Source organism: Sparus aurata, chromosome 13 (assembly GCF_900880675.1).
Source record: "Sparus aurata chromosome 13, fSpaAur1.1, whole genome shotgun sequence".
Taxonomy (NCBI): Eukaryota; Metazoa; Chordata; class Actinopteri; order Spariformes; family Sparidae; genus Sparus; species Sparus aurata.
Genome location: NC_044199.1, coordinates 32,698,803 through 32,721,797, shown reverse-complemented (window position 1 = coordinate 32,721,797; position 22,995 = coordinate 32,698,803). Strand labels below are relative to the sequence as shown.

Sequence of the window (22,995 nt, the reverse complement as noted above, 5' to 3'; positions counted from 1 at the left end):
CACCATCTTGAAATAATACGTATATCGGGGACTCTGCTTACATTGTACAGGTAATACATGTTGTACTTAACTTATGTAAAACATCTTCCTACTTTAAATTAATTAAGGAATGATTAAAAAAATTGGGGATGTGATGACAGAAAGTCTGTAAGGAATCAGATGAGATTTACTCTGAGCAAAGACAGTCAGTTGACATGGATATGTTTGGTCTGACAAAAGGGGGGAATGAGGAAAGGTTTTAGGAATAACAACACAGAGGAAACAAAAAGAAAGCATTTACTACTGTCAGGTGTCATCATAACTGTACAACTGCCGCTGGTACCGGTCATTCACAGCATGCCATCAAAACGAACCTATTCATCTTGTTCCGAAAAAGAAAAAAAGAAGAAACTAGCTGAGGAAAAACGCTCACAGGATAAAGGTAAGGTTTGTTTTCATGGTGTGGGTGGAGGGGGATCTAATGCTGAATCTTTAGATAGCTCAAGTGTTTTTTTTAGGAAAGTGCTAAAATAAAATGTATATATCACATGTGAAAGCCATCAGACTGATTGACTGAAGTGACACCTGCTGAATTATAGCAGGTTCAGTTCGTTGGCATTACATTTGTGAGGGAGGATGTGTTGTTAGGCAGATGTCTGTCATGTCTGCTGTATCCTCGTCCAGTGGAGCTGCTGGTCCGTCACAGATCTCCTCTGCTGATCAGTATTTGCCACGTTACATTACTTAAGGATTCTTTTATTGTGTCCTCAGTTTATAGGTCTCTTTTTAGGCCTATTGAGGATTATTATGGACTATTGTGGCAGTGGATTATTGCTCTGAGTGGATTACTGTTGAGTTAGTTGCGTCTTTCTTTACCACATTTATTAGAATATTTATTGTGACAATATCATTTGAACAAATTTGCCTACATTCCTACAGTTTAGTTGTGTTTCTGATGTATTACTTTGTAAAGAATAATAATAACACAAATTAAAGTACATTTAAAGTAAACTATACTATACTATAGTTCTGCCCACAGAATAAAGGTTCAGACCAGATCATCAGTTAGGCACAAGTAGTCCACTTTGTAATACCTGTGAAATATACACAAAAATATTCCTTCAGTATCACAAAGTGTTCATCAGTCATTTATCTTTGTTTGTAACTCTAACAAGTACAATGTGTTGAAAACTGCTTAAAAGTGACAACTTTGAAATTGGGTGCATATTTTAAAGGGGCACTGTACTGTATACTGCAAAGTTTAATATAAAAACAGATTATGAAGTTCTGCATTAGTGCAACATAACTCAATTATATAGTATGAATATTTGCTTAGGATCTATTTTGCTTGGTAACCTGAGGAGTTTTCTTTTTGCATGAATAATTCTGAAATATTTTGGAGCCGCGGACCTGAAAGCAGCACGGCCGCCTTCAGCAACACCGGACCTGAGGTCACCCATGGGACAGGATCGCCTGACTGGTCTTGCTATAGTCTTCATCAATTATGAGATTGGTAAGCAGCTCTCATATGATGGCATAATTGATGACTTTGCCTCTACAAAAGCCAAATTTACAGCAGAAGTTTTGAGGAGCGGTTCAGGGTAGATCAGATTAAAACATGAGACTGTGATGATACAGATAATGATCACAGAGTGGTGTGATCATGTTATATAGTTCTATATGGTTCCTTTAAAACTACAACCAGTGTTGGGGAGTAACGAATTACATGTAACGACGTTACGTAATTTAATTACAAAATGTACGTAATTGTAATCCGTTACATTACTGGGAGAAAATATGTAATTAAATTACAGTTGCTTTTGGAAATTTCAATGATTACAACTTAAGTTACATTTGAAAAATCGCCGCAAAAGCTCGGATTTATCAAATAGTTTTTCGCCCCCCTGGATTCATGTTTGTTTTTAGTTATTTTCATATTAACATCCTCCTTCCAAAACTGACGCTTGTGATTGGCTCTCTCTGGTCATGTGCCATTCGACTCAACCGACAAACCGTACGGCGGCAGTCAGACTCAGCAGCAACAGTGTCGGCAGCACACAAAGATGTTCCTGGGCTGGAAATACAAAAACACTTCATACAGACAGAAGCCAGGCTTCCCTGTATTACAGAGGTGGCTCTCTTTTAACCCGGCTAGATCACCATGGTAACTTATGCTTACCTCATAACCTGGTCCTGACCAGGTTCTGTTCAGAGTTTAATCATAAAATCGGCTATAAAAGCGCCGCTGTTTCACTATTTAACTCATTTACAGCTGGCGTCACCTTTACTTTGAAAGTCCAGTGGAGCTGGATCAGAACGGAGCATTTGTACGGAGGGAGAGATCGCGCTGATCCGCTGCTGTTGACTTTCTCTCTGAGCGTCTCCGCCTACAGATGTTCAGCTGAGGGGAAACGCTGCTCAGCTGTTGATCCGACTCGCGTCAGGAGGTCATTTGTTAGGCTATAGCCTATTTACTTTTATATACAGTCAGTCACCACTGAAAGAAGTTGTGCGCTCGCAGCAGGACAGATAATTTAACTTAATGTGGCCATGAATAAATTAATTGTTTCGCCTGTTATGTGTTGCCCAAACGCAAATCTTGTGTTTTCTCACATTTAAAAAGGTCTTTGTACAGAGACAACATGAGATTTGCTTGTAGTTACAGCACCTAAAAAACCCACTGTAACCTATTTTCATACGCACACCAGCCTCGCTTTCAATAAAACACACACTGGCATTTTATAATTGCGATCAGTGAAATATATGAAAACAATATAAAACACAATTTAAAACAACAGTTGTTGTTGCTCTAAAGCTTCATATTTAAAAGCAGCTCAATGTAGAGCTGTCAGAAATTAAAATCAGCCTCCTCTTGGCATATTTGTAGCAACACTGTTGCTTCAGGCTGTGATCAGGCTTTTTTGTATCGCTCATACTCTCTCCATTAAAACAACCTGCTCCTCTTGGCTGAAATCAGCCCGTTGTCGCTCCATTTAGTGAGGAAGTGAGCCTCCTTCAGTACAGGCCGAAGGTCAGACTCATAATATATGGTTAAACCTTTGAACTGAAAGGTTTATCACACTATAGGTCTTAAAATGTGAAAATGGTTAGCAGTTGAGAGATTTCATTCAAAATTAAGAAAAGTAATCATAATGTAATCAAATGTAATTAGTTACATTACTTTGAGAAAGTAATTGAAATAGTTACACTACTAATACATTTTCAACAGGGTAACTTGTAATTGTAACCAACTACATTTCCAAAGTAATCTTCCCAACACTGACTACAACATAAGTATTCTTTTTATTGTTGGTTTGTTTTCATTGTTGAACTTTTAAAATATATGCTAGTTTATTGTGTTGTGTGGCTTGTGTTACGTGTGAAAGGTTCTTTACTACCTCAACAGTATTATTCATGTTAGTTTTGAGTTTTTATTGTTTGCATATTAATATGGATGCTGGCTCATTGTGTCTTTTATTCTACGTAATGGCTTAAATCTATTTTCTGTCCAACTTTAATTATTTATCTATTTATTATTGTTTTGGGTTTGTGTGTTTTAAATTGTATATCATATATGTAACAGTGTATAAGAGGTTCAGATTTAATTCGAGCTAAATGGAACTACGCCATCTGCTGTCGCAATTTGTCACTGCACTTTGGTTACGTCGCAAAGGATTGTGGGTGGTCGTCAGACCCGGGAAAAGATCGACTGTAGAGGTAATGTTGTCTGAATCTCTGAATGAAATGAATGAAAACTGTCTTATTAGCCGAGTGGGAGTTGGGCTGGCTGTGTGTACTTGTATATTGTATGACCTGGATTAATTTCGCCATGTTTTTGTAAGCTACCTCTGTATATTTGTTATGTTTTATCGCCAGTAAAAACTCCGCGCTAATGCTAATGCTAACGCTAGCTCGTTGCTATCCTTTCAGACTGAGCTCGTGATGTCCTGTCAACGGAAAGAACCGTTACCCATTTTCCGATCACCCAGGTACGATACAGGCTACTCTCACAGAGTGCAGTGGTAATTAGTGACATGCAGATGAGCTGAATTGTTTTGTTGCTGCTTTGTTGTGTTTATATGAGGTTACTTCATACTCACTGTTATAAAGTATATGTAAAATGGGTAACGTACACCCACGGTAATCAGGACACTTGACCTTTTGCCGCAAATTCTATAAATAAATACTTCCGGGTCATGGGCACTATCTGTGTCACCCTTGACCCTTCCTCTTTCGACTCCGACCACTCCCTTCCTTCAAGAGTCAGTCATTTCGGAGAAATCCGCGTGAGTTTCCAGCGTGCTCCTATGAACGTTCAGAAAATGGCGCGGGGAGGGTTTAACGGCCGGACGCTTCGTGGTGGGGAGGAGCAGACGGTCGGTTTTAAAACATGATAACCCGCCAACAAAATGACAGAAACGTTTCTAAAGTACTTAGGAGTTATTTCTTGCAAATATTTTTACTTCGTGAAGGGATACACCCACACTTTGTCCAACGTGAATCTGAGCGCAAAAGGCTCATTAGTGCACCAACACTGAAACAACACTTTACTCTTAAAATAGCTGTTTTAACGTTATTTCAACACATCTGTGTTTCTGGTTAGGGACATCACACATTTGTATTAACTAAGTCATAACGTTAACTTAATATGTTAATAACAATACACATTTTGGCAATATTTGGCATGAAAGTCAACATTATTGTCCATGGCTCAAACTTGTTATAAAAGTTGTTAAAATGTTAAATTAATATAAATAAAGGGAGTCTTAAGTTAAAGGAAATAATTTTATCAACAAATTAAAATTAATATTAATATAATCATGAACATGTCAAAATAAAATGAACATAATAATAATACAATAATAATAATAAGAACATAAGGTTAGGTTAGCTTCTTTATTTTATTTCCTATAATCATTCATATTAATTCCATTGTGCACCTTAAATCTTACTTAGTGTGAAGAATACTAGTTTTTAACCTGAGAAATCTTTACCTAGATTGTAAAGCTTGTGCCCACCTCCACCTCCTCTGCTGCCTCTACCTCCTCCACTCCACCAGCTGCTGCATCTACATCATCCACTCCAACATCTGTGTCCCCTGCCAGTGATACATGCCCGACATGTAATCAGCACACAAAGAATTACCTTGTCGAAGCTGGCCTCATCCCACACTCGCTCGCCAAGATACTTACGACACCCACATTTGGCCAGAAAGCTGGTGGGGTACGGCGTCGGTTGCCCCTACAGGCCAGGGTAATCACCAGACGAGTATGTTGCTCATCTCGACAGGCTGGAGGTGGAGGAGAAGGAAAAGGAGGAACAGAAGGAGAAAAGGAAGGCAGAATTGGAAAGAAAGAGAGGAGAAAAGAAGGCCAGGCAAGAAAGTTGCAAAAGAAAATGCAATCCTTCACTGGACAGTGTTGGCCACTGTGCAGTCTGCCACAACACTGCACCACCAGGGTTAGATGCAGACTAGAGGCTGACATTTTTTTGGGAATCCCGCGGGATGGGAGTCAACCTTACTATTAATCACGTGATTGGGACGGTACAGGATAAAAAGCTAACGGGAGCGGTAACCAACCAGCGACAACATAGGACAGGCGCGCCACCACTTTGTACTTTTCTTTCCATAAGCCTATACTGTAACGCAAGTCAAAAGAACTACACGGGTAGTTCGAGTGTGACGGTGCGAAGACGGTGTTTGCCGCTTGTAAAACTTGTTTAGTTTTAGGGGCCGTCCACACGGGTGAAAACGATCTTTTTTTTCTCCGTCTTCCTCGTCATCGTTTTAAGAATATTTGCGTCCACACGTCTTCACTGAAAACGACTGAAAACAACCAAAAACGCTGTAGTTCGTATTCCAGGCCAATAGGTGGCGCTTGACATTCACCAAAAACGGAGAAGAAGACACGGAGCATGCGCATCAAGCTTGCGCGCTGTAAACAAACAGACAGTAGAAGGAGAAACCGAACACAGCAAGAAGAAGATGAAAATGGCTAGTGCAAGGAAACCAGAATCGTTTGTGTGGACCGGTAATGAGGTCGAACTGCTGCTACGGCTCACACTCAACTACAAGGCGAGTAAGTTGCAAGAAAGGCTCAATATCTTCTGCAGCACGAACACGAGCATGCAGGCCGCCGTTGTTGTTGTTGTTGTTATGGGATGTCGCGGGGTGGGGCGATGGCGTCATCGTTTTGGAAAGTATGCGGATTTGCCGTCCACATGAAAACGGGAGGGCTGCATTTTCGGATTTCTCCACCCTGAGACCCGTTTTCAAAAAAGTGTGTTTTCAGGCGCTGCGTTTTCAGGATCCGTATGGACGATCGGCCAAAACGATGCAATACATGTGCGTTTTCGCAAAACGGCGTTGTCGTCTGGACTGGGCCTTAATCAAGCTCACCAGTGAGTCAGAGACGAGTGGTCTGAAGAGGCACCACTTGCAAGGCAAATTCCGGAAAGAATCAGCCAAGCATCTCTTCATTTGTCAAACGGAAATTACCATCAGATGTCAAGTCTCGTCTGAGCAACAAATTTGCTCGCATGTGTAGCCAAGATTTACGACCCTTTGCTGTGGTAGAGGGGAAAGGCTTCATCAATGTTGGACAGGAGCTGCTCGACATTGGAGCCAAATATGGGAATAACGTGCGGGTGGAAGACATCCTGCCATGTGCACGCACAGTCTCCCGTCATGTTGAAGGAGAGTACGAGAAAATAAAACGGCTGGTCATGGAAGAGCTCCGTCTGGTACGTCACGCTGCAGTATTTTGTAATACAACAAATTTCAATTGATATCATGCAGTAGTCTATAATCTATAGATTTCCTAACATTATATTCTCTTTTTTCCCCTCTTTTTAAACTGCTTAATCTCTCAATATTCTAAATTGGTCATCTGTTACATGCAGGGTTTCCTGCAGACCTTATTTGGCCAGGCGCCCTGCCCGGCCTGAAATCTGTAGCGCCCGGCCTAGGATATCAGGCAAAAAAAATAAAAAATTGATGCAATGCATGCAAGCGACACGGCAGCGCTTGAGAACTAATCTACCAGCGCACATAGATAAATTTGTGTTATGATGAATTAATGTTGGTTCTTTAGTGCTGCTGCAGCGCATTCTGCGCCATCTCTCTCTATCTCTCTCTCTCGCTCTCTCTCTCACACACACACACGCTACCAGTTCAGACGAGAGTATTCCATCCGACGCGCTGCAAGATGAGAACCTCAGCAAAAGATTTTCATCATCTGAAAAACTACCGTCTTGGCGAGTAAAGAGTTTGAAAATGCAGGTCCTACGTGCATTAATGAACTTGAAAATTGGCAACAAAAGTCATCGGGAGTACCGGGATTTTTCCCGGTGGGCCGAGCAATAATGGGCCGATGTTTTTTTTTTAAAATATTATTTATTTATTTATTTCTGCTGCACCTAGATGTTTCTCTGTCGACCCCAAGAGAGTGAGAGATTGGCGAAAAAAATCAAACTGAGCTTCAGCGTCTGTCCGAGGAGGACAGCAACAGGGCCAGGCTGCCTGCTGGAGGGAGGAAGAAGGTTAGAGAGGAGCCTGAGATAAACATGCGGGGATGGGTGATCAGCAAACAGGCACGCCACGAGAGAGTGTCCCACAAAATGATCAGGGTGATGGTGGAACAAATGTACGCCACCGTGAGTGACAGCAGAGATGAGGAGTTTGCAGCGAGTGCTGGTTGGATGAATCGTTTCCTCCGCCGCAACAACTTCACTTGCAGAAAGATGCCGGAGAATTCACAGAGAAGCTGGCGAAGTTTGTGACATTTTCATCCCAGATTTTTGAGAGGAAGGAATTAAACTCCTGTCCCAAATTGCCACCTGGTCCCAAATAAACGCCCCGGCTATTATTTGGTATTGTACGGTATGATAACTCTCCCGGCCGGGGGAGAGAGACGCATCACAGTGCTCAGCTGCAGACACATCAGAGAGGTGACGAGATGCGACTCATCATGACTGACAGGCATCAAGGCCACTCAGTGTTACCTTACCGACCCGCCCCCAGATATTTCATTCACAAAAACAGGGCCTGTGGCAATTCTGGACAGCTGTTTTTTTTGTTTTTTTTTTCCTTTTCTTCCTTCATGCAGCTGCACCGCTTGCACCGCCGATACTTACGCCACTGTCTGCAGGGCCAGCCAGTATTTTCCTGTACCGGCACAGCGGTGACAGCAGCCGATACCTCGAGCACCGGAGCACCCACGGGATCGGCGCAGCTATACCCTCGGCTGCCGGGGCCCGTTTCATTTTTTTGTGGGGGTTTCAATTGAAACGGTTGAAACACTTTTACAGCCATTACAACCATTCAAATCATTTTTAACATGTGGAAACGCGTTTTGCCGCCTTTAAAGGCACCATGAGCAGGCGGAGCCAGGTGGCAAACATTCGCTGTCAGTTGTAATTTGAACCAGACAGACGTTGATTCAGATATTTGTAAGGATGTGCAGCAAACCAGCAAAGAGGCAAAAGACTTTGCTTAATTTATTCCATGCAAATCGTGTAAGTTGAGTAATGCTGTTGCATGTAGATAACGGTAATGTTTAGCTTAATGATGACTGACTAATAGATGTCAATTTATCAAGTTAAGCAAGTTAACAATTGTTAACTGTTAGCTGTGTTAAATCGCTTGCTAGGTGCAGAGGTGGTAGTAACTACTTACATTTATTCCGTTACATTTACTTGAGTAAGAATTGTTTTTTCTGCAAAATACGTTTTACTTTTACTTGAGCAATATTATTCTAAAGTAACAATACTTTTACTTGAGTAACGTTCAGGGATGGAAAGTAGCACCCGACACTGGTGAATTTGTGTGCTGGAGGGTGAATTGAATCAGTTTACCAGACATTCCTGTCAGATCTGATCCAATCGATCATTAATGTTAATGATCAATATATTGGTTAAGGCATAACGGCGCTTTCCACAACCCTACAGTTAGATCTGGTCAACTTATATGTTTCTGATTCGACCCAAGTGCAGTTGGCCGGAATTCAAACACTATAACGGCCGTTAGCGGTCATTTGGACCGTTAGATTTTAAACTCTATAATCTCTCATGTAAATTGTGATGAATGCATTTATTGTGTCTTGATATTTAAACAAAAAAACGAAATAACACCAAAATGTACATTTTAACAAGTTTAATTATACATTCATCAATACTCATATCACCGCACATAGTAAACCGTAATTATTGCATTTACACAATATTTTAATAGAGAAAACTCTTAAAAGTATAAGTAACTTATTTGATCATTTTATTTTAACACAATAATAATCGAAAAAGCTGGAAACAAGCTGATCTAAAACAAAAAAGAGCCGTTTTGATCACTGGTCACAGTCTACAGATTACCTCCGCTCTCCTCGCACACACGGGCTTGTGGCATTTCAAGTGTCCGTGTGCAGTGTTCCGTTTGCAGCTCTTTCAGACCGGCACTGCCTCTGTCTCCGTGCCTGCTGCTGCTGCTGCTGCTGCTGCTGCTGCGCACCTTGTGCCGACTGCCGGGCCCCTTTCCCCTCCATGTATTCTGCCCTCAGCCCCTCTGCCAGCTTAGAAACATAGGATGTTGTAGAAGACTGCCACCGGCCATATTCGCGTATCGCCTTCGTCATCGGGTCCGGGTCCTATAGTCGTACTTGGTGTTGTTATAATATCACAGACTCTGGCTTTACCTTTTCCCCACTACAGGTGCCCACAACTGTGTAGACGGATGCAGACATTCTTCCTCTGCTTTTCCCGGTACACACTCAGAGTCGCATCACCACATTTCAGCACCTTGTTAAACAGCTGCGCTTGCTGTTTCACGGAGTGGGCAATTCCCCTTTTTGTTTGCCCATGGTACCAACCAGGCTATATAATACAACTATATAATAATTTACCTACAAGTAAATTAGCAAAGAAGCACAAAAAATGTAAAAATGAAACCCCCGAAATGATGTGCGGTCAATATGACCGCTGCTGAAATAGGTAAAACATAGGCTATCATATTTTCTTTGTCTTTTATGTAATTAATATAACAACTATTCGAAATGAAAATACAGACAAAGTTATTGCACATATGCAATTGAAAACGGTCAAAATGACCGTTTTGGCCGCTCTAGTGCTGGCAAGCCTTCACTTGGACTCTTCACTAATTATTACTCCGGGCAGCGGAGCCGGCCGTATATATGTCGATGGAGCCGGCTACCCCGTTGCTTGGCAACCATCGACTCTAAGTTGGAACTGTTTATTGTGGTGCATGAATAAAGGTAAACGGAAGCTACCTTTTCGTCTGAGTTTATTTACACCATAACGGTTGAACATAAAGAAATACTATGTGCATGTCTTGTACAAGAAAAATATGTTTCTAAGCATTGCAATGTACACATAAACGTTTAAATATATAAGTGGCTGGCAGATTTTAGAATTTACCAGCCACAGTGACAGGTGGACAGAAAAGTTCATTTCCATCCCTGGCAACGTTACAAGTTTTGGCTACTCTAACGTCACCCACTTCTGGGTAGAAAATAATATATGTAAGAATATAAATGTATTTGTGTTCCTTTGACTATGGTATTTTTGTAAAGATTTAATTTATTTTTGTGGTAGTTAAAGTTTAAAATACATGAATTTGCTGATTATTATTTTGATTGAATGATTACATTAATGTTCTTATTTGATGAATAAATCAGACGTTAGGCTACTCAAAAGTTACAGTACTTGAGTAGTTTTTTTACCAAATACTTTTTTACTCTTACTCAAGTAATTATTTGGATGACTACTTCTACGTAAGTAATATTGAATCTAAAGTAACATTACTCTTACTTGACTACTTTTTTTGGCTACTCTACCACCTAGGAATAAAACCACTCCTCCTTAATTTCTGCACAGAACTTGTGCTCACTATTGTTTTACACATATTTTTAAAATCTTTATACAATAGAAAGAGCAGCGTCAGGGAGGAGAAAGTGGACCAGAGGCCAGCAGCAGGAATGAACAGGGAGGGTCTTCACAGCAGGTGAGGAGAAATTATAACCAAAGTCCTTAGAACATCTCTGTTATAACTGGCTGAGAGAAGATATTGATAGCAGGGACTTTGAGGTTAAATTCTACAACAATTTCACTACTACTACTACTACTACTACTACTACTGTATTCCTAATTCTATTTCAAAATGTTGATTTCCACATATTTAAAAAAAACAACAAAGAAACTTTGTTACTTTTTATTTAATATAACTGTTATTTTATTTTGATTATATTGTTTCTGTTTAGGTCTAAAAGAAATCTAGAACTGATAATATTATATTGTAATGTAGTTAATCAGGAGAGCCTGTAGTCTTTGATTCCCTTGGTTCCCTTGGTTTGCTGTCCTAGTTAATGACAGCAAATGTAAAATAGCTACATCTTAATGTCGATATGTTTATTCTGGTGTCACTTTCACTTGTCAGTCCTTGCCATTAAATTCAATTATGTGGCTTATTACCCTGTTACCTTTTCATTTCCATTCCATTTTGGTGCTCATCATTTGAAACAAGAATGGTGTTTTACAGAACTTTTCGTGTTCAGTGTTGTCATTTTGTACTTAATTATCTGCCTACTTATCCTGTGTAGATGCTCAAGGGTCATTCTGTGTCAACTCAACCAGAGTTTGGCAGCTTCAGATTTTGACAGTATATAATTCTAAACAACTAAAGAATCCGTGTACCCTTCGTTCTTTGGTTTTTCCGTTTCAGAACCAAATTAAAATAACAGAAAAACAACCTTGTTTTTCTGTTATTTTGTTTTAAAACCAGAACGGAAAAACGGGAAAACAGAATAACACAAAATCACACATTTTGTAGCTGTTAATCTGTTTTAAAACAAAAACTGAATAACGTAAAAATTAAGTTTTTTGATTTTTACTGTTTTGTTATTGTGATATTTGGAAAATTCGGATTTAGGAGCGGCAGCGCAGTAATTGTAATTCATGTAATTCACACAGAAAGCTGCGCTGCCGCTCCTAAAGAGACGTGACGGTAGACGTCATGATGATGACGTCGGGGTGTTTCCCCTGCGGTTATTTATCAAAATATACACCTGCACCCGGCGTTTTGAGGGGACCCTGCGGTTAATTGAAACCCGGCTATTATTTTGTAATAAATGGTACATTTACACCCCGCTCTGTACGCCGGAGCGGCGGCGGCCATGCGCATCCGCGATTCATTTACAGCCTGGAGGCGGAGTGCTGTGTGTCTCCTCTGCTGCGCGAGGCTACTGAGAGACTGACCGCCTGTGAGTGCTTTTGGACGGGGGAGGGACTCACGGCAGCACCCGCTGCTCGTTGAGCACAGTAACTGCAGAGTGATACGTGCTTCCAAGTCAGAGTCTCCAAACACCAAAAAAGTCTCAAATAACACCATTAAAAGTCGCTAGATTTGTCGGTAGTCGCTTTTGACAAAAAAAGTCGCCAGAAAGATGATTTGGTTGTGTGGTATAATAGTCCAACCACTTGCATTTCGACGTGGGGGGAATTTTCGTGATTTCTTTTTAAAAAAAATGTATAACCTTTTTTCCGATTTTTTTTTTATTTTTCATGGAGCACAACCTCTGCTGTAGAAGTAGCCTATGTTTCAGACGCCGATCCGGAAACGGCTGTGATTACTTCTATAAACAGGGTAGGCTATGTGTGTATGTAGCCTATAGGCATATACTGATAAAATATTGATTGACATTCTGCTCCGGTACATTAGCTCGTCCGGTCCGCCCCCGTCTCAGGAGAGAAAGAAGGAGAGACGGAGCAGCTCCAACATTTTAAGTGCGCCCTTACTTTATGGCCATAAAGTCTGTAATAAGGGTGCACTTAAAATGTTGGAGCGGCTGGCTTGACAAGTAGGCTACAGGATGGGGAAAAAAAAATCGGAAAAAAGATTAAAAAATAAAAAATAAAATCACGAAAATTCCCCCAGTGTTGAAATGCAAGTGGTTGGACTATTATAACACACAACCAAATCATCCTTCTGGCGACTTTTTTTTTGTCAAAAGCGACTACCGACAAATCTAGCGACTTTTACTGGTGTTATTGGAGACTTTTGTGGTGTTTGGAGACTCTGACTTGGAAGCACGTATCACTCTGCAGTTACTGTGCTCAACGAGCAGCGGGTGCTGCCGTGAGTCCCTCCAGCGTCCAAAAGCACTCACAGGCGGTCAGTCTCTCAGTAGCCTCGCGCAGCAGTCCAGTCAGAGCAGAGAGGAGACACACACCACTCCGCCTCCAGACTGTAAATGAATCGCGGATGCGCATGGCCTCTGGCGTACAGAGCGGGGTGTAAATGTACCATTTATTACCAAATAATAGCCGGGTTTCAATTAACCGCAGGGTCCCCTTAAACGCCGGGTGCAGGTGTATATTTTGATAAATAACCGCAGGGGAAACACCCCGATCTCATCATCATGACGTCTACCGTCACGTCTCTTTAGGAGCGGCAGCGCAGTAATTGTAATTCATGTAATTCACACAGAAAGCTGCGCTGCCGCTCCTAAATCCGAATTTTCCAAATATCACAATAACAAAACAGTAAAAATCAAAAAACTTAATTTTCACGTTATTCTGTTTTTGTTTTAAAACAGATTAACAGCTACAAAATGTGTGATTTCTGTTTTTCCGTTTTTCCGTTCTGGTTTTAAAACAAAATAACAGAAAAACAAAGTTGTTTTCTGTTATTTTAATTTGGTTCTGAAACGGAAAAACCAAAGAACGAAGGGTACACGGATTCTAAAGTCGGTCTCCTGGTGCTGTGCTGTTTGTAGTTATGTGGTTCTCGAGCCACTAAGTAGAGGTGCAATTGCATGCGAGAGAATGATAAATCACTCAATAGACCTCTGAACCATTCTTCCCCCTCACTTCTGAAACGATGGCTACGCCCCAGTTCTTTACGAACGGTGGGGTGACTGGGGCTAACGATTTGACCCCAACGGCGGAGCCCTCTGCCTCTGAGGCCGCTCCACAGCCTGCAGAGCCCAAACAGGCCGCTGCATGTAGCAGTAACACTGCATGTGGTAGCAGTAGCACCACCACCACCACCATCAGGGCACATGCCCATCACCGTGCTTCAGGTTGGAATCCTGAATGGGCTGCGAATAAAAAGTATAGTCCCTGGCTGTACAAGACAGAGCATGGTGAGTTGAAGAGAATGGAGTTTATTAATATTTGAAAGACCAAATAGTATGCCTATGACTAATGTAGCTAATAGATTTTTACTGTCTAAACATATATTTGTAGTTCATGTCTCAATTTAATAAATAAATATAAATAATTATAAATACATGTAAATAAATAAATGAATAACTACAATTAAAACATTAATTAATTAATTAATTAATTTCTCATTCACAGGAATGTTTTGCAGAGTGTGTAGGAAGCACAAGCAAAAAGTGGTCAGGGGTACATCACAGAGACCCTTTATTGAAGTCCCCTGTGTCAGATACAGGCAGGATGTCTTGGATGGCCACATGACCAGCGAGAACCACAAGACCTCCCTGAGGATTGAAGCCAGCAGCACCAGATGTAAATTAACATGGCAGTTTTTTAGAATTATTCAAAATTAAAATGCTTTGTATTATACTAATCCCCCCCTTCTGTTTCAGCCATGCCAATCGTAGATGCCTTTGTGCCAGTACTCACCATGGAGCATGCAGCAATAATTGGTGGCTTTCAATGCCTTTATTGGCTTTTAAAGCATGAAGTCGCCCATCACACCAAGTACCCTGCTCTGCTGGACCTGGGCAAGATGCTTGGCTGTGACTATTTCTCAAAGCTCAAGGTATTATTTAAATTCATGAATATTTATTTCCCATATTGGTTACTGTTAAATAGAAATAAAAAGCCCTATGAAATATTTAACACTGATAATTTGTTTTAGATTGACAAGAGGACCAATTACACATCTCACTACATCATCGATGAGATGGTCCAGATCCTGGGTCAAGTGATAGAGGAACCTTACTTGAAGGCCATCCGAACCTCACAGGCTGTTGGCCTAGAAATAGATGAGACCACTGATGTGTCAGTCATCAAGCAGCTGGATATCCACATCAGGTACTAGGGCATGTTTCTTAAGGTACAACAACACATTGTTAAAGGATGGAATGATTATTCTGAAGGAATGTGTTTTTTAATGTTTCAGGTATCTTGACAATGAAGGACAGCTCTGTAGCCAGTTTCTGGACATGGTTGCAATTCCAGATGGGACAGCTGACACCATTGTTGAGGCCGTGAGAGACGTGGTGGACAAAAAAGGCATCCCTGTAAACCGGTTGTATGGTTTAGGAACCGATGGCGCTTCAGTAATGACAGGAAATCTTCATGTCATTGAGTCTAAGTGAAAATGTGTTCTAGTTAAAAACAATTTTAAGTCGGAAATCAGTATTTTAAAAATGAATTGTAATGTAATTTAACATAATTCATACTATTAGGGAAACGCAATGGAGTTGCCAAGCAGCTGAAGGACTCATGGCCGTGGCTACTGTCTGTGCACTGTGCTGCCCACCGTCTGGCACTTGCCTGCAAAGATGCTGCAGATCAAGTGCCCTACATGAAGATCTTTAGAGAACACCTGCACGATCTGCATTTGTTCTTCAGGAACAGTGCTAATCGCACAGCAGTGCTCAAGGCAGCTGCCACAGTGCTGGAAGTAGACAACATAAAAGTGACTGTAAGTGAGCTACCCATACAAATAAAACTTAAGTTAATTACACTAGTTCTTTATTTACTTGAATGACAACCCGTTCTGGGGCGGCTGTAGCTCAGTGGGTAGAGCTGGTGGAACAGTGATCGGAAGGTCGCTGGTTCAAATCCCCTGCTCCCCTGGGGTGGGACTGAGCTACATGCTGAAGTATCCTTGAGCAAGATACTGAACCCCAGAATTGCTCCTGATGTGCAGTTGGCACCCTGTAGGGCAGCCACTGCCATCAGTAAGGGTCCTGCAATGAGCTGGCGACGCGTTCAGGGTGTACCCTGGCCTTCGCCCATAAGTCAAACTGGATTTGGCCCCAGTAAGCCCCGCAACCCCCCACGGGGGGATAAAAAGCGGCAACATCCCGCAACCCTGAAGGAAAAGCAGAAAAGAAAACGAACGAACGACAACCCGTTCTATTATTCATTAGGAGGTGAAGGATACTAGATGGCTTTCTCAAGACCAAGCCATCTCAAACCTGAGAAGGAATCTTCCTGCTGTACTGGCAGCACTTGCTGAGGAGGCAGACACCAAGAAAGATCCTGTAGCTAGAGGCCTTTACACGTTCTGTGCCACATACAGATTTGTTGCTGCAGTCTATCTCCAAGCTGACGTTCTTCCCCATCTCAGCCGCCTGTCCAAGCTCTTTCAGAGAGAAGATGTTAACTTTCTGGCAATCAAAGAATATGTAAGTGGCCCCTAAATTGATATTGCCCAGATAGATATTTTTGGTTGACTCTAAATTGAAACAGCTCTCTTTATATATTTAGGTGCCCTCTACCATTGCGACCATCAGCCACATTAAAGATTCAGGAGATAAGCAACCTCCAGGCTCACACCTCAGTCACCTCCAGGACACCATCCGCAGTCTCAACATCACGGCGGAGGAAGAAAGGGGGCGACGGAGGGGGGTTGAAGAGCAAGAAGGCAAGCCGACTGGCACGAGTAGTCCATTTTGGGCACGTTTCCAGGAAGAGGTATTGATACCACTTAATGTTCTAAATTCAAGATTTCAAACTCACAAACTCATTTTCAAATATTTGTTTTTTGCAATTTGTCCACTAGGTTATGGCTCCATATTTGGACAAGTTGAAGGCAAGTTTGGAGAGCAGGTTCACAGAGCTGGATCTTCTGGCTGCCTTCAATGTCCTCAACCCAAGAACGATGATCAACAAGGATCTAGAGGAAAAGAGTGTTGCAGACCTGAAGTTGCTCGCCAACCACTTCCCAAGCATTGACGAAGCAGCACTTCTGTCAGAGTGGCTGGGCTTTAAGGTGCTTGTGGCTTCAGGATCTCTCAAGGTGAGTAATAAGACACACACGCAGTCAGTCAGTCAGTCAGTCAGTCACACACACACTTAGTCAAACAGACAGAGTCAGTCAGTCACACACTCTCAAACAGCATGTACCTGTTTCTTAGGTGTGCAACATTACCAAAAGAGAAAAAAGAGAACGTAAATATTTTAAGATGTTGATTTGATGATGATGAAAAACCCATGGCAACCAGTAACCCGACTCTAACTGTACCTATACTACTTTAGGACAAGTCTCAGCTGCAGCTCATGCAGGAGATGGCCTCAGAGTTTGAAGAACTCCACGGACAATACCCCTTCCTGAGTCAGCTGTCAGCCATTGCACTCACAGTTCCGGTATCCAGTGTGAACTGTGAGAGGGACTTTTCTGCAATGAACAGGGTAAAACCACGTTTAAGTTGTTGTTTTAGTTTAATAGTAATTGTTCAACTTTTTTTGATTACCCGTATTATTTTGCAAATAGATCAAGACAGACTTGAGGAACAGACTGCAGGGAGCCAGCCTCTGTGCCTGTCTGCGGATCAGCATCAACGGACCTCCAGTGGACGAGATGAATTATGCGAGAGTGCAGGAGATCTTCTTTGAGAAGCCAAGAAGAATGGCATGCAGTGACCAATCTTGCAAACTTTGCCAATAGCATAAGTGCTCTCAGCTCCTGATTTTTTTTTCTGTTTCTGTTTCTGGTTCTGTTTTCTGAATCTTTTGTTTGCTTTGTGTGCCAAGGGGTCCCAAACTTATTAGGCCATGACCCCAAAAATAAACAGTTCGTGTTTTCCATCATCATGTTTGTGGGTTTGTTGTTAAGCAACTTCTCTCATATTTTGAGAGCCAAAAATAATAATTGATTAAGCAAGTTCTCTTTCATTTTGAGGGCAAAAATAATAATGGAACAATCTTATTAATTATTTAATTTATCCTTTTTTTTTGCCGAGAACGGTTCTCGGCAACCGTTCTCGTGTTGAAACCCCCCCCACTCACCTCCCCCCTGGCCAAAGTTTTTTCCTGCAGGAAACCCTGACATGTAAGATATTTTGAAGGCTAATAACAATATATTTAATTCCTTTAATGCAGACTAGAGACCATGCTGTAACCACAGACCTTTGGACAGAGGAGAGGACCAACACACACTACATCACTGTTACAGTCCATTACATTATTGACTGGAAGATGGTGAACCGGATCCTGGCCACAAGGGATGGAGGGTGTCAAATCCAGTGACTCCATCAGATGGACTGTGGAGGGAATCCTTCAGGTATCTCTCTCTCTCTCTCACATCAAAACATCTTTATTTACATGGTGTTTACAATAAATATGACCAAATTAATTCATAAAATTGGGAAAAGTATGAAAACATGTACTCAAACAAAGAACATAAATGTAAATGAATACATCACTAACCATATGTGTGTCATTGTCCCACACTGTACATCAGTCTGTGGCAGGCAGCAACTTAAGGCTGGTACACACTACAGGATTTTTCAAACCTTCACAGATTAGGAGATCACACACTTGATGATTACAAAAGACAGATCACACAAGATCTCTCTCTGCTGATCTTGTAGTGTGTGGTGTTCTCCGTAGTGCACACCACACACTAACTGGTTCTTCAGCAGAGTATCAGGTTCTTCACGCTCAATATTACAAATCTCGTGTGGTCAAACGTGACTTCAGTGTAAACAAACATGGCGGGCGAACCGGAAGATGCAGTGGTTGTTGTTTTAGGCCTATTACTGGCTGAAAAAACAAAAACGAAACAGCTATGGAAAAAGTCATGGAGACGGCGAGAGTGTGGGCTGTATGCGTTACAGCGCGAATTGGAGGTGAGCAAAAATTGTCACAAGTATTACAGATAGCTTCGAGAGCAGCGCTGTGTGGTCTGGCCCCCGGTACTGTGGGTAACCATGGCAACGGGTAAATAAAAGGCTGACGGAGAAACACAGGAGGCAGAAACTGAAGATGAAAAATATAGTAAACGTTTTAAAACATATATATATCACAGACATGTGTGTAAAGCTTCATATCGATTGTTTTAAATAAACTTAGATTACACGTTATATGCAATAAACATGTCAGTGCAGGAGCAACTGTTTAGGCTAAAAAACTGACAGCTGTCTGTGTGACTGTCACACAGACAGCTGTCATGTCTCTAGAGTGTCTGTCGTTTATCTCTTCAAGTTAAGCCCTGTATTAGCTCTGTCCAAAGACTTGAATAAAAACATTGGTAAAAACATGAAATGTATTTTCAGTACAATATTTGAGTTAAATTCTATTAGTTGAGTTTTCAGAGATGTGTAGATACTTGGTTGGGATTGCATATAAGAGTTGATTGTAGCTTAACACTGATAGAAATATGTCAAGTAGGCCTATTAGAAATACCCATTTCAAGAGTTGAAGTCCTGTATAATTTAATGTGCATTCTGTTGACAGATAGAGGACAGTGCAGGTTTTATGGGCTTGCTGCGAATGAATGCTGAGGAATTGGAGTTCATTCTCAGTCAAGTGGCCCCCTTGATAACCAAGAGGCACACCAAACTGAGACAAGCCATTACTGCAAAGGAGAGACTGGTATTAACCCTCAGATTCTTGGCAACTGGTTTTTTATTTATTTTCAATTTAACTCTGTTGTATTGTATAGCACTAGAGGTCTTTCACAAAGACACTCCACAGATACGATTCACAGATCAAAAGTAATAAAGCTTTATTCTCTGGGATCATAAGTCCCAAGAAGGCAAGGACAAAAAAACCTTTTGCATTTTAAAACAACTGTGTAAATTATATTTGCTTGTGCCTACATAAATCAAATGTGCTTCTGTGTTTTCTACCTTTTAGGAGAATCATTTTCATCTTTGAGTTTCCAGTTCAGGATTGGAGAGTCCACTATTTCCATGATTGTGAGGCAAACATGTGAAGCCCTGCACCGGACACTTTGTGATGAATATCTGAAGGTAAGCATGATTAATGTCTTAAAGGCCAGTGTATAGGAAAACAAATCTTAAAATGAGATTAAGCGATGCACTGCTGTAATACTGAATATCAGCATGGAGTAGCAGTAGCTACAAGACTGCAAACTCATTACCAAGGACTTGCAAGAGCCACTGAAAAGCCTCACCAGTCTAGACCTAACCTATGCCTAACTATTTGTAATCCTGACACTGATGTTTTAAAACTGTAATTTCAGACACCCAATACAGAAAAGGAATGGCTGGACATTGCAGAGGAGTTTCTTCAGAAATGGCAGTTTCCCCACTGCCTAGGTGCTATTGATGGAAAGCACATCAATATACAGCCACCAGCACATAGTGGAAGCACCTTTCGGAACTACAAAGGACGCTTCTCTGTGTTGCTGATGGCTGTAGTTGATGCCAGGGCAGAGCATCTGATGCAGGAGTATTCGCTGAATCAGATTTCAGACAAGCGCTAGACAAGGGATCCTAGGGGATGATGCATATCCTTTGCGCTCTGACCTCATGAAGCCATACTCTTTTCGCCAGTCGGACCATGAGCAGAGAGTTTTCAATTACCGACTCTCTCATGCTCGCAGAGTGGTGGAGAATGGGTTTGGTATACTTGCTAACAGGTGGAGAGTATTCTTCTCCACAATTATGTTCAATCCTGACAAGGTGCAAAAGATCGTTCTGGCATGCGTATGTCTCCACAACGACCTGCGAGAGGTTCGGTCCGAAACATACACAACTCCAGGCTTGGTCGACACAGAAGGCGCAGACCACAGGCTCGTGGAGGGTTCCTGGAGGAATGATGGCCTGGGAGCTATGCTCCCTCTTCAACCTGGGAGAAGTGGCAACAACTCCATACTGTTTGTATTTTTTTAACCTAACATTGGAATTTGGCATCCTGAGCAAGGACACTGTCTTTGTGACAGATAATGGCTCAAATGTGATAGCAGCATTCAAGGATTATGTCTGACTCTCCTGTGCCGGCCATAATATTGACTTGGTCCTAAAACACGTATTTGACCAGTTGGATAAGGACAACCCAGTGCACAGCAGCATCATCAAGCTGTTTAAGGACACAAAGACCCTTGTCACACACTTCAAAAGAGCAGGGTAAGATTACATAAAATCCTGTCATGTCTGCCTGGTAAGGCTGCTTAAATAATTATAACATATAAGTATAATAAAGAAAAAACAAGCTACTGTAATTTTTAATTGCAAAGGTCACATTTTCTTGATTTAATTTCAACTGTAAATCTCCTTTTTAATGAAATATGTTTTCCAAAAGAAAGGCCAACAAAATGTAATTTGTAGTCACTGCAACCCTATTTTTCGTGTGCACTGTGTATTCTTTGAATTTTAGGTTACAAAAGGAGCTGGACCAGTCACTGAAGCAAGCTGTAGAGACGAGGTGGAATACCAGACTTGCAATGCTCCAATCTGTAAATGTTGCTCTGAGGTCTGGGAAGCTGCATGACATCCTGCTTCGCCGAAGAGAACTCCGTTATCTCAACAACATAGACTGCAAACTTCTTGAGGTCATCATCCAACTCCTGAAACCTTTTGGTGAGGCTACCAGGCACCTCTCCACTGATCAGACACCCACCCTTCACCTTGTCCTCCCGACCAAGGCAACCCTGCTGAGGGGGTTGTCGATCCAGGATGGGGACAGTGTGACTGTGAAAGAGGTAATATAATACATTGCTGATTTTTATTGTTTAGTTGGTGGTCACTCAAGTAGCTAACAAGACACGGCCCTATCCAATAACATTGATTAAGACAAAAAAAAGAATTGTAAGTCTGATGTTGTCTACGAGGAAATTAATTATTATATAAATGTAAAACTACTCCATGCCTGAAATCAAGCACAGTGCCTGAGAACTTCTATGCCCCGTAATAATGATGTTGCATATATCATTATCATGATATCATTGCATGTATCATTATGTGATTTCATTCTCCCCCAGCTGAAAGGAAGGTTAGCCCAGGCGGTGGAGTAGAAATTAAAAATCCACTTTACCATAAGGTGGCTACAGCTCTCTCTCCTAGCCTGAGGAGTTTCTTGAGGAAAACTGTCTATGGTCAGGGGTATGAGGAGGTCATCAACACCTTGGCAGCACTCAAAGAAACAGCAGGGGCAGAGCAGAGAGTGAGAGTCCATGTGGAGAATGAGGGTGAATAACACCAGCATCAACAGAGCACTCAGAACAATTCTAAATGTAATGACAAAATGTCTTCCTTTCATTTATTCAGAGGCATACATTCACTCACTCATACACACACACACAGGTGTGTGTATTGCCTAATAGGTAATGTCTAATATAGGTAATACCTAAACTAGAAAAACAAGTATGTTAGACTACAAAGAACTATAATGCAAATGGAAATGTTCTATAAGAATCTGTCTATTTCCTGAAGGTCCATCCCGAGAGGCTACTTACCAGGCCACAGAGGTGCATAACTTCTTTGCAAGTTGTGTTTAAGAGGCGGAGAGGGAGGAGGATAGTGGCAATATGGAGTCATGGGATCGCCAGTTGGTCCTACAATACATGAGTGACTCTAAGTTGACATGCTTCCAGTCTCTTCTTGACTTCTGGCAGGAGAGGTCAGGTGGGCTAGTGCCAGTTGCCAAAAGGCTGCTGGCAATCCCAGCAACAAGTCCTCCTTCCGAACGTAGTTTTAGTGTTGCTGGGAGACTGATTGAGGAGAGGCGTTCCTCGCTCAATAAATTTGTAAAATGCAACATTATATGTTCTGTTTGGATTTATTCAACTAAGCTAGGCATGGTGTGACTCATGTATTGTTTTCTTGTTTGTTGTTTTTTTTTTTTTACTGTAACTGACCTCCAAAAGAGCTAGAAACAGGGACTTGGCAGGTGGTCCTCCATAGCAAATCTATAGGGACCACAGGCTATGTATTATTTATGTTTTGTGCCATGTGTGTGTTTAATGTTTAGGAACCTTGTTTTTTTACAATTTAAAATAAACATTTTTGAGGAACACTGCATAGGTTATCACTTATTGACCTGTAGAGGATCCCCATTGTT

At 41.5% G+C, this 22,995-nt stretch overlaps 2 protein-coding genes across 11 annotated transcripts; both read left to right on the top strand.

Annotated features, from left to right (window-relative positions):
* The first annotated feature begins 3,665 nt into the window (after nucleotides 1–3,665).
* LOC115594174 (uncharacterized) lies at nucleotides 3,666–15,363 on the top strand. Of its 2 annotated transcripts, none has more exons than XM_030438039.1 (8): nucleotides 3,666–3,696; nucleotides 3,910–3,968; nucleotides 10,916–10,990; nucleotides 13,880–14,129; nucleotides 14,347–14,517; nucleotides 14,628–14,773; nucleotides 14,873–15,048; nucleotides 15,137–15,363. In XM_030438039.1, exons 5-8 carry the CDS (start codon nucleotides 14,349–14,351, stop codon nucleotides 15,333–15,335), a joined length of 690 nt encoding a protein of 229 aa, XP_030293899.1. In that variant the 5' UTR covers nucleotides 3,666–3,696; nucleotides 3,910–3,968; nucleotides 10,916–10,990; nucleotides 13,880–14,129; nucleotides 14,347–14,348; the 3' UTR covers nucleotides 15,336–15,363. The 2 variants fall into 2 exon arrangements, with proteins under 2 accessions (XP_030293899.1, XP_030293898.1); XM_030438038.1 differs by having other exon boundaries at nucleotides 14,598–14,773.
* Nucleotides 15,275–22,953, top strand: LOC115594173 (zinc finger protein 862-like). 9 transcript variants are annotated; one of them, XM_030438028.1, is made up of 14 exons: nucleotides 15,275–15,339; nucleotides 15,426–15,664; nucleotides 16,116–16,373; nucleotides 16,456–16,662; nucleotides 16,751–16,987; nucleotides 17,227–17,379; nucleotides 17,462–17,599; nucleotides 18,070–18,250; nucleotides 19,426–19,563; nucleotides 19,828–19,943; nucleotides 20,177–21,062; nucleotides 21,313–21,637; nucleotides 21,917–22,123; nucleotides 22,368–22,953. In XM_030438028.1, exons 2-8 carry the CDS (start codon nucleotides 15,545–15,547, stop codon nucleotides 18,214–18,216), a joined length of 1,260 nt encoding a protein of 419 aa, XP_030293888.1. In that variant the 5' UTR covers nucleotides 15,275–15,339; nucleotides 15,426–15,544; the 3' UTR covers nucleotides 18,217–18,250; nucleotides 19,426–19,563; nucleotides 19,828–19,943; nucleotides 20,177–21,062; nucleotides 21,313–21,637; nucleotides 21,917–22,123; nucleotides 22,368–22,953. The 9 variants fall into 9 exon arrangements, with proteins under 9 accessions (XP_030293888.1, XP_030293893.1, XP_030293894.1 ...); XM_030438033.1 differs by lacking the exon at nucleotides 15,275–15,339 and having other exon boundaries at nucleotides 15,373–15,664; nucleotides 22,045–22,123; XM_030438034.1 differs by lacking the exon at nucleotides 15,275–15,339 and having other exon boundaries at nucleotides 15,373–15,664; nucleotides 22,045–22,168.
* The last annotated feature ends 42 nt before the right edge of the window (nucleotides 22,954–22,995 follow it).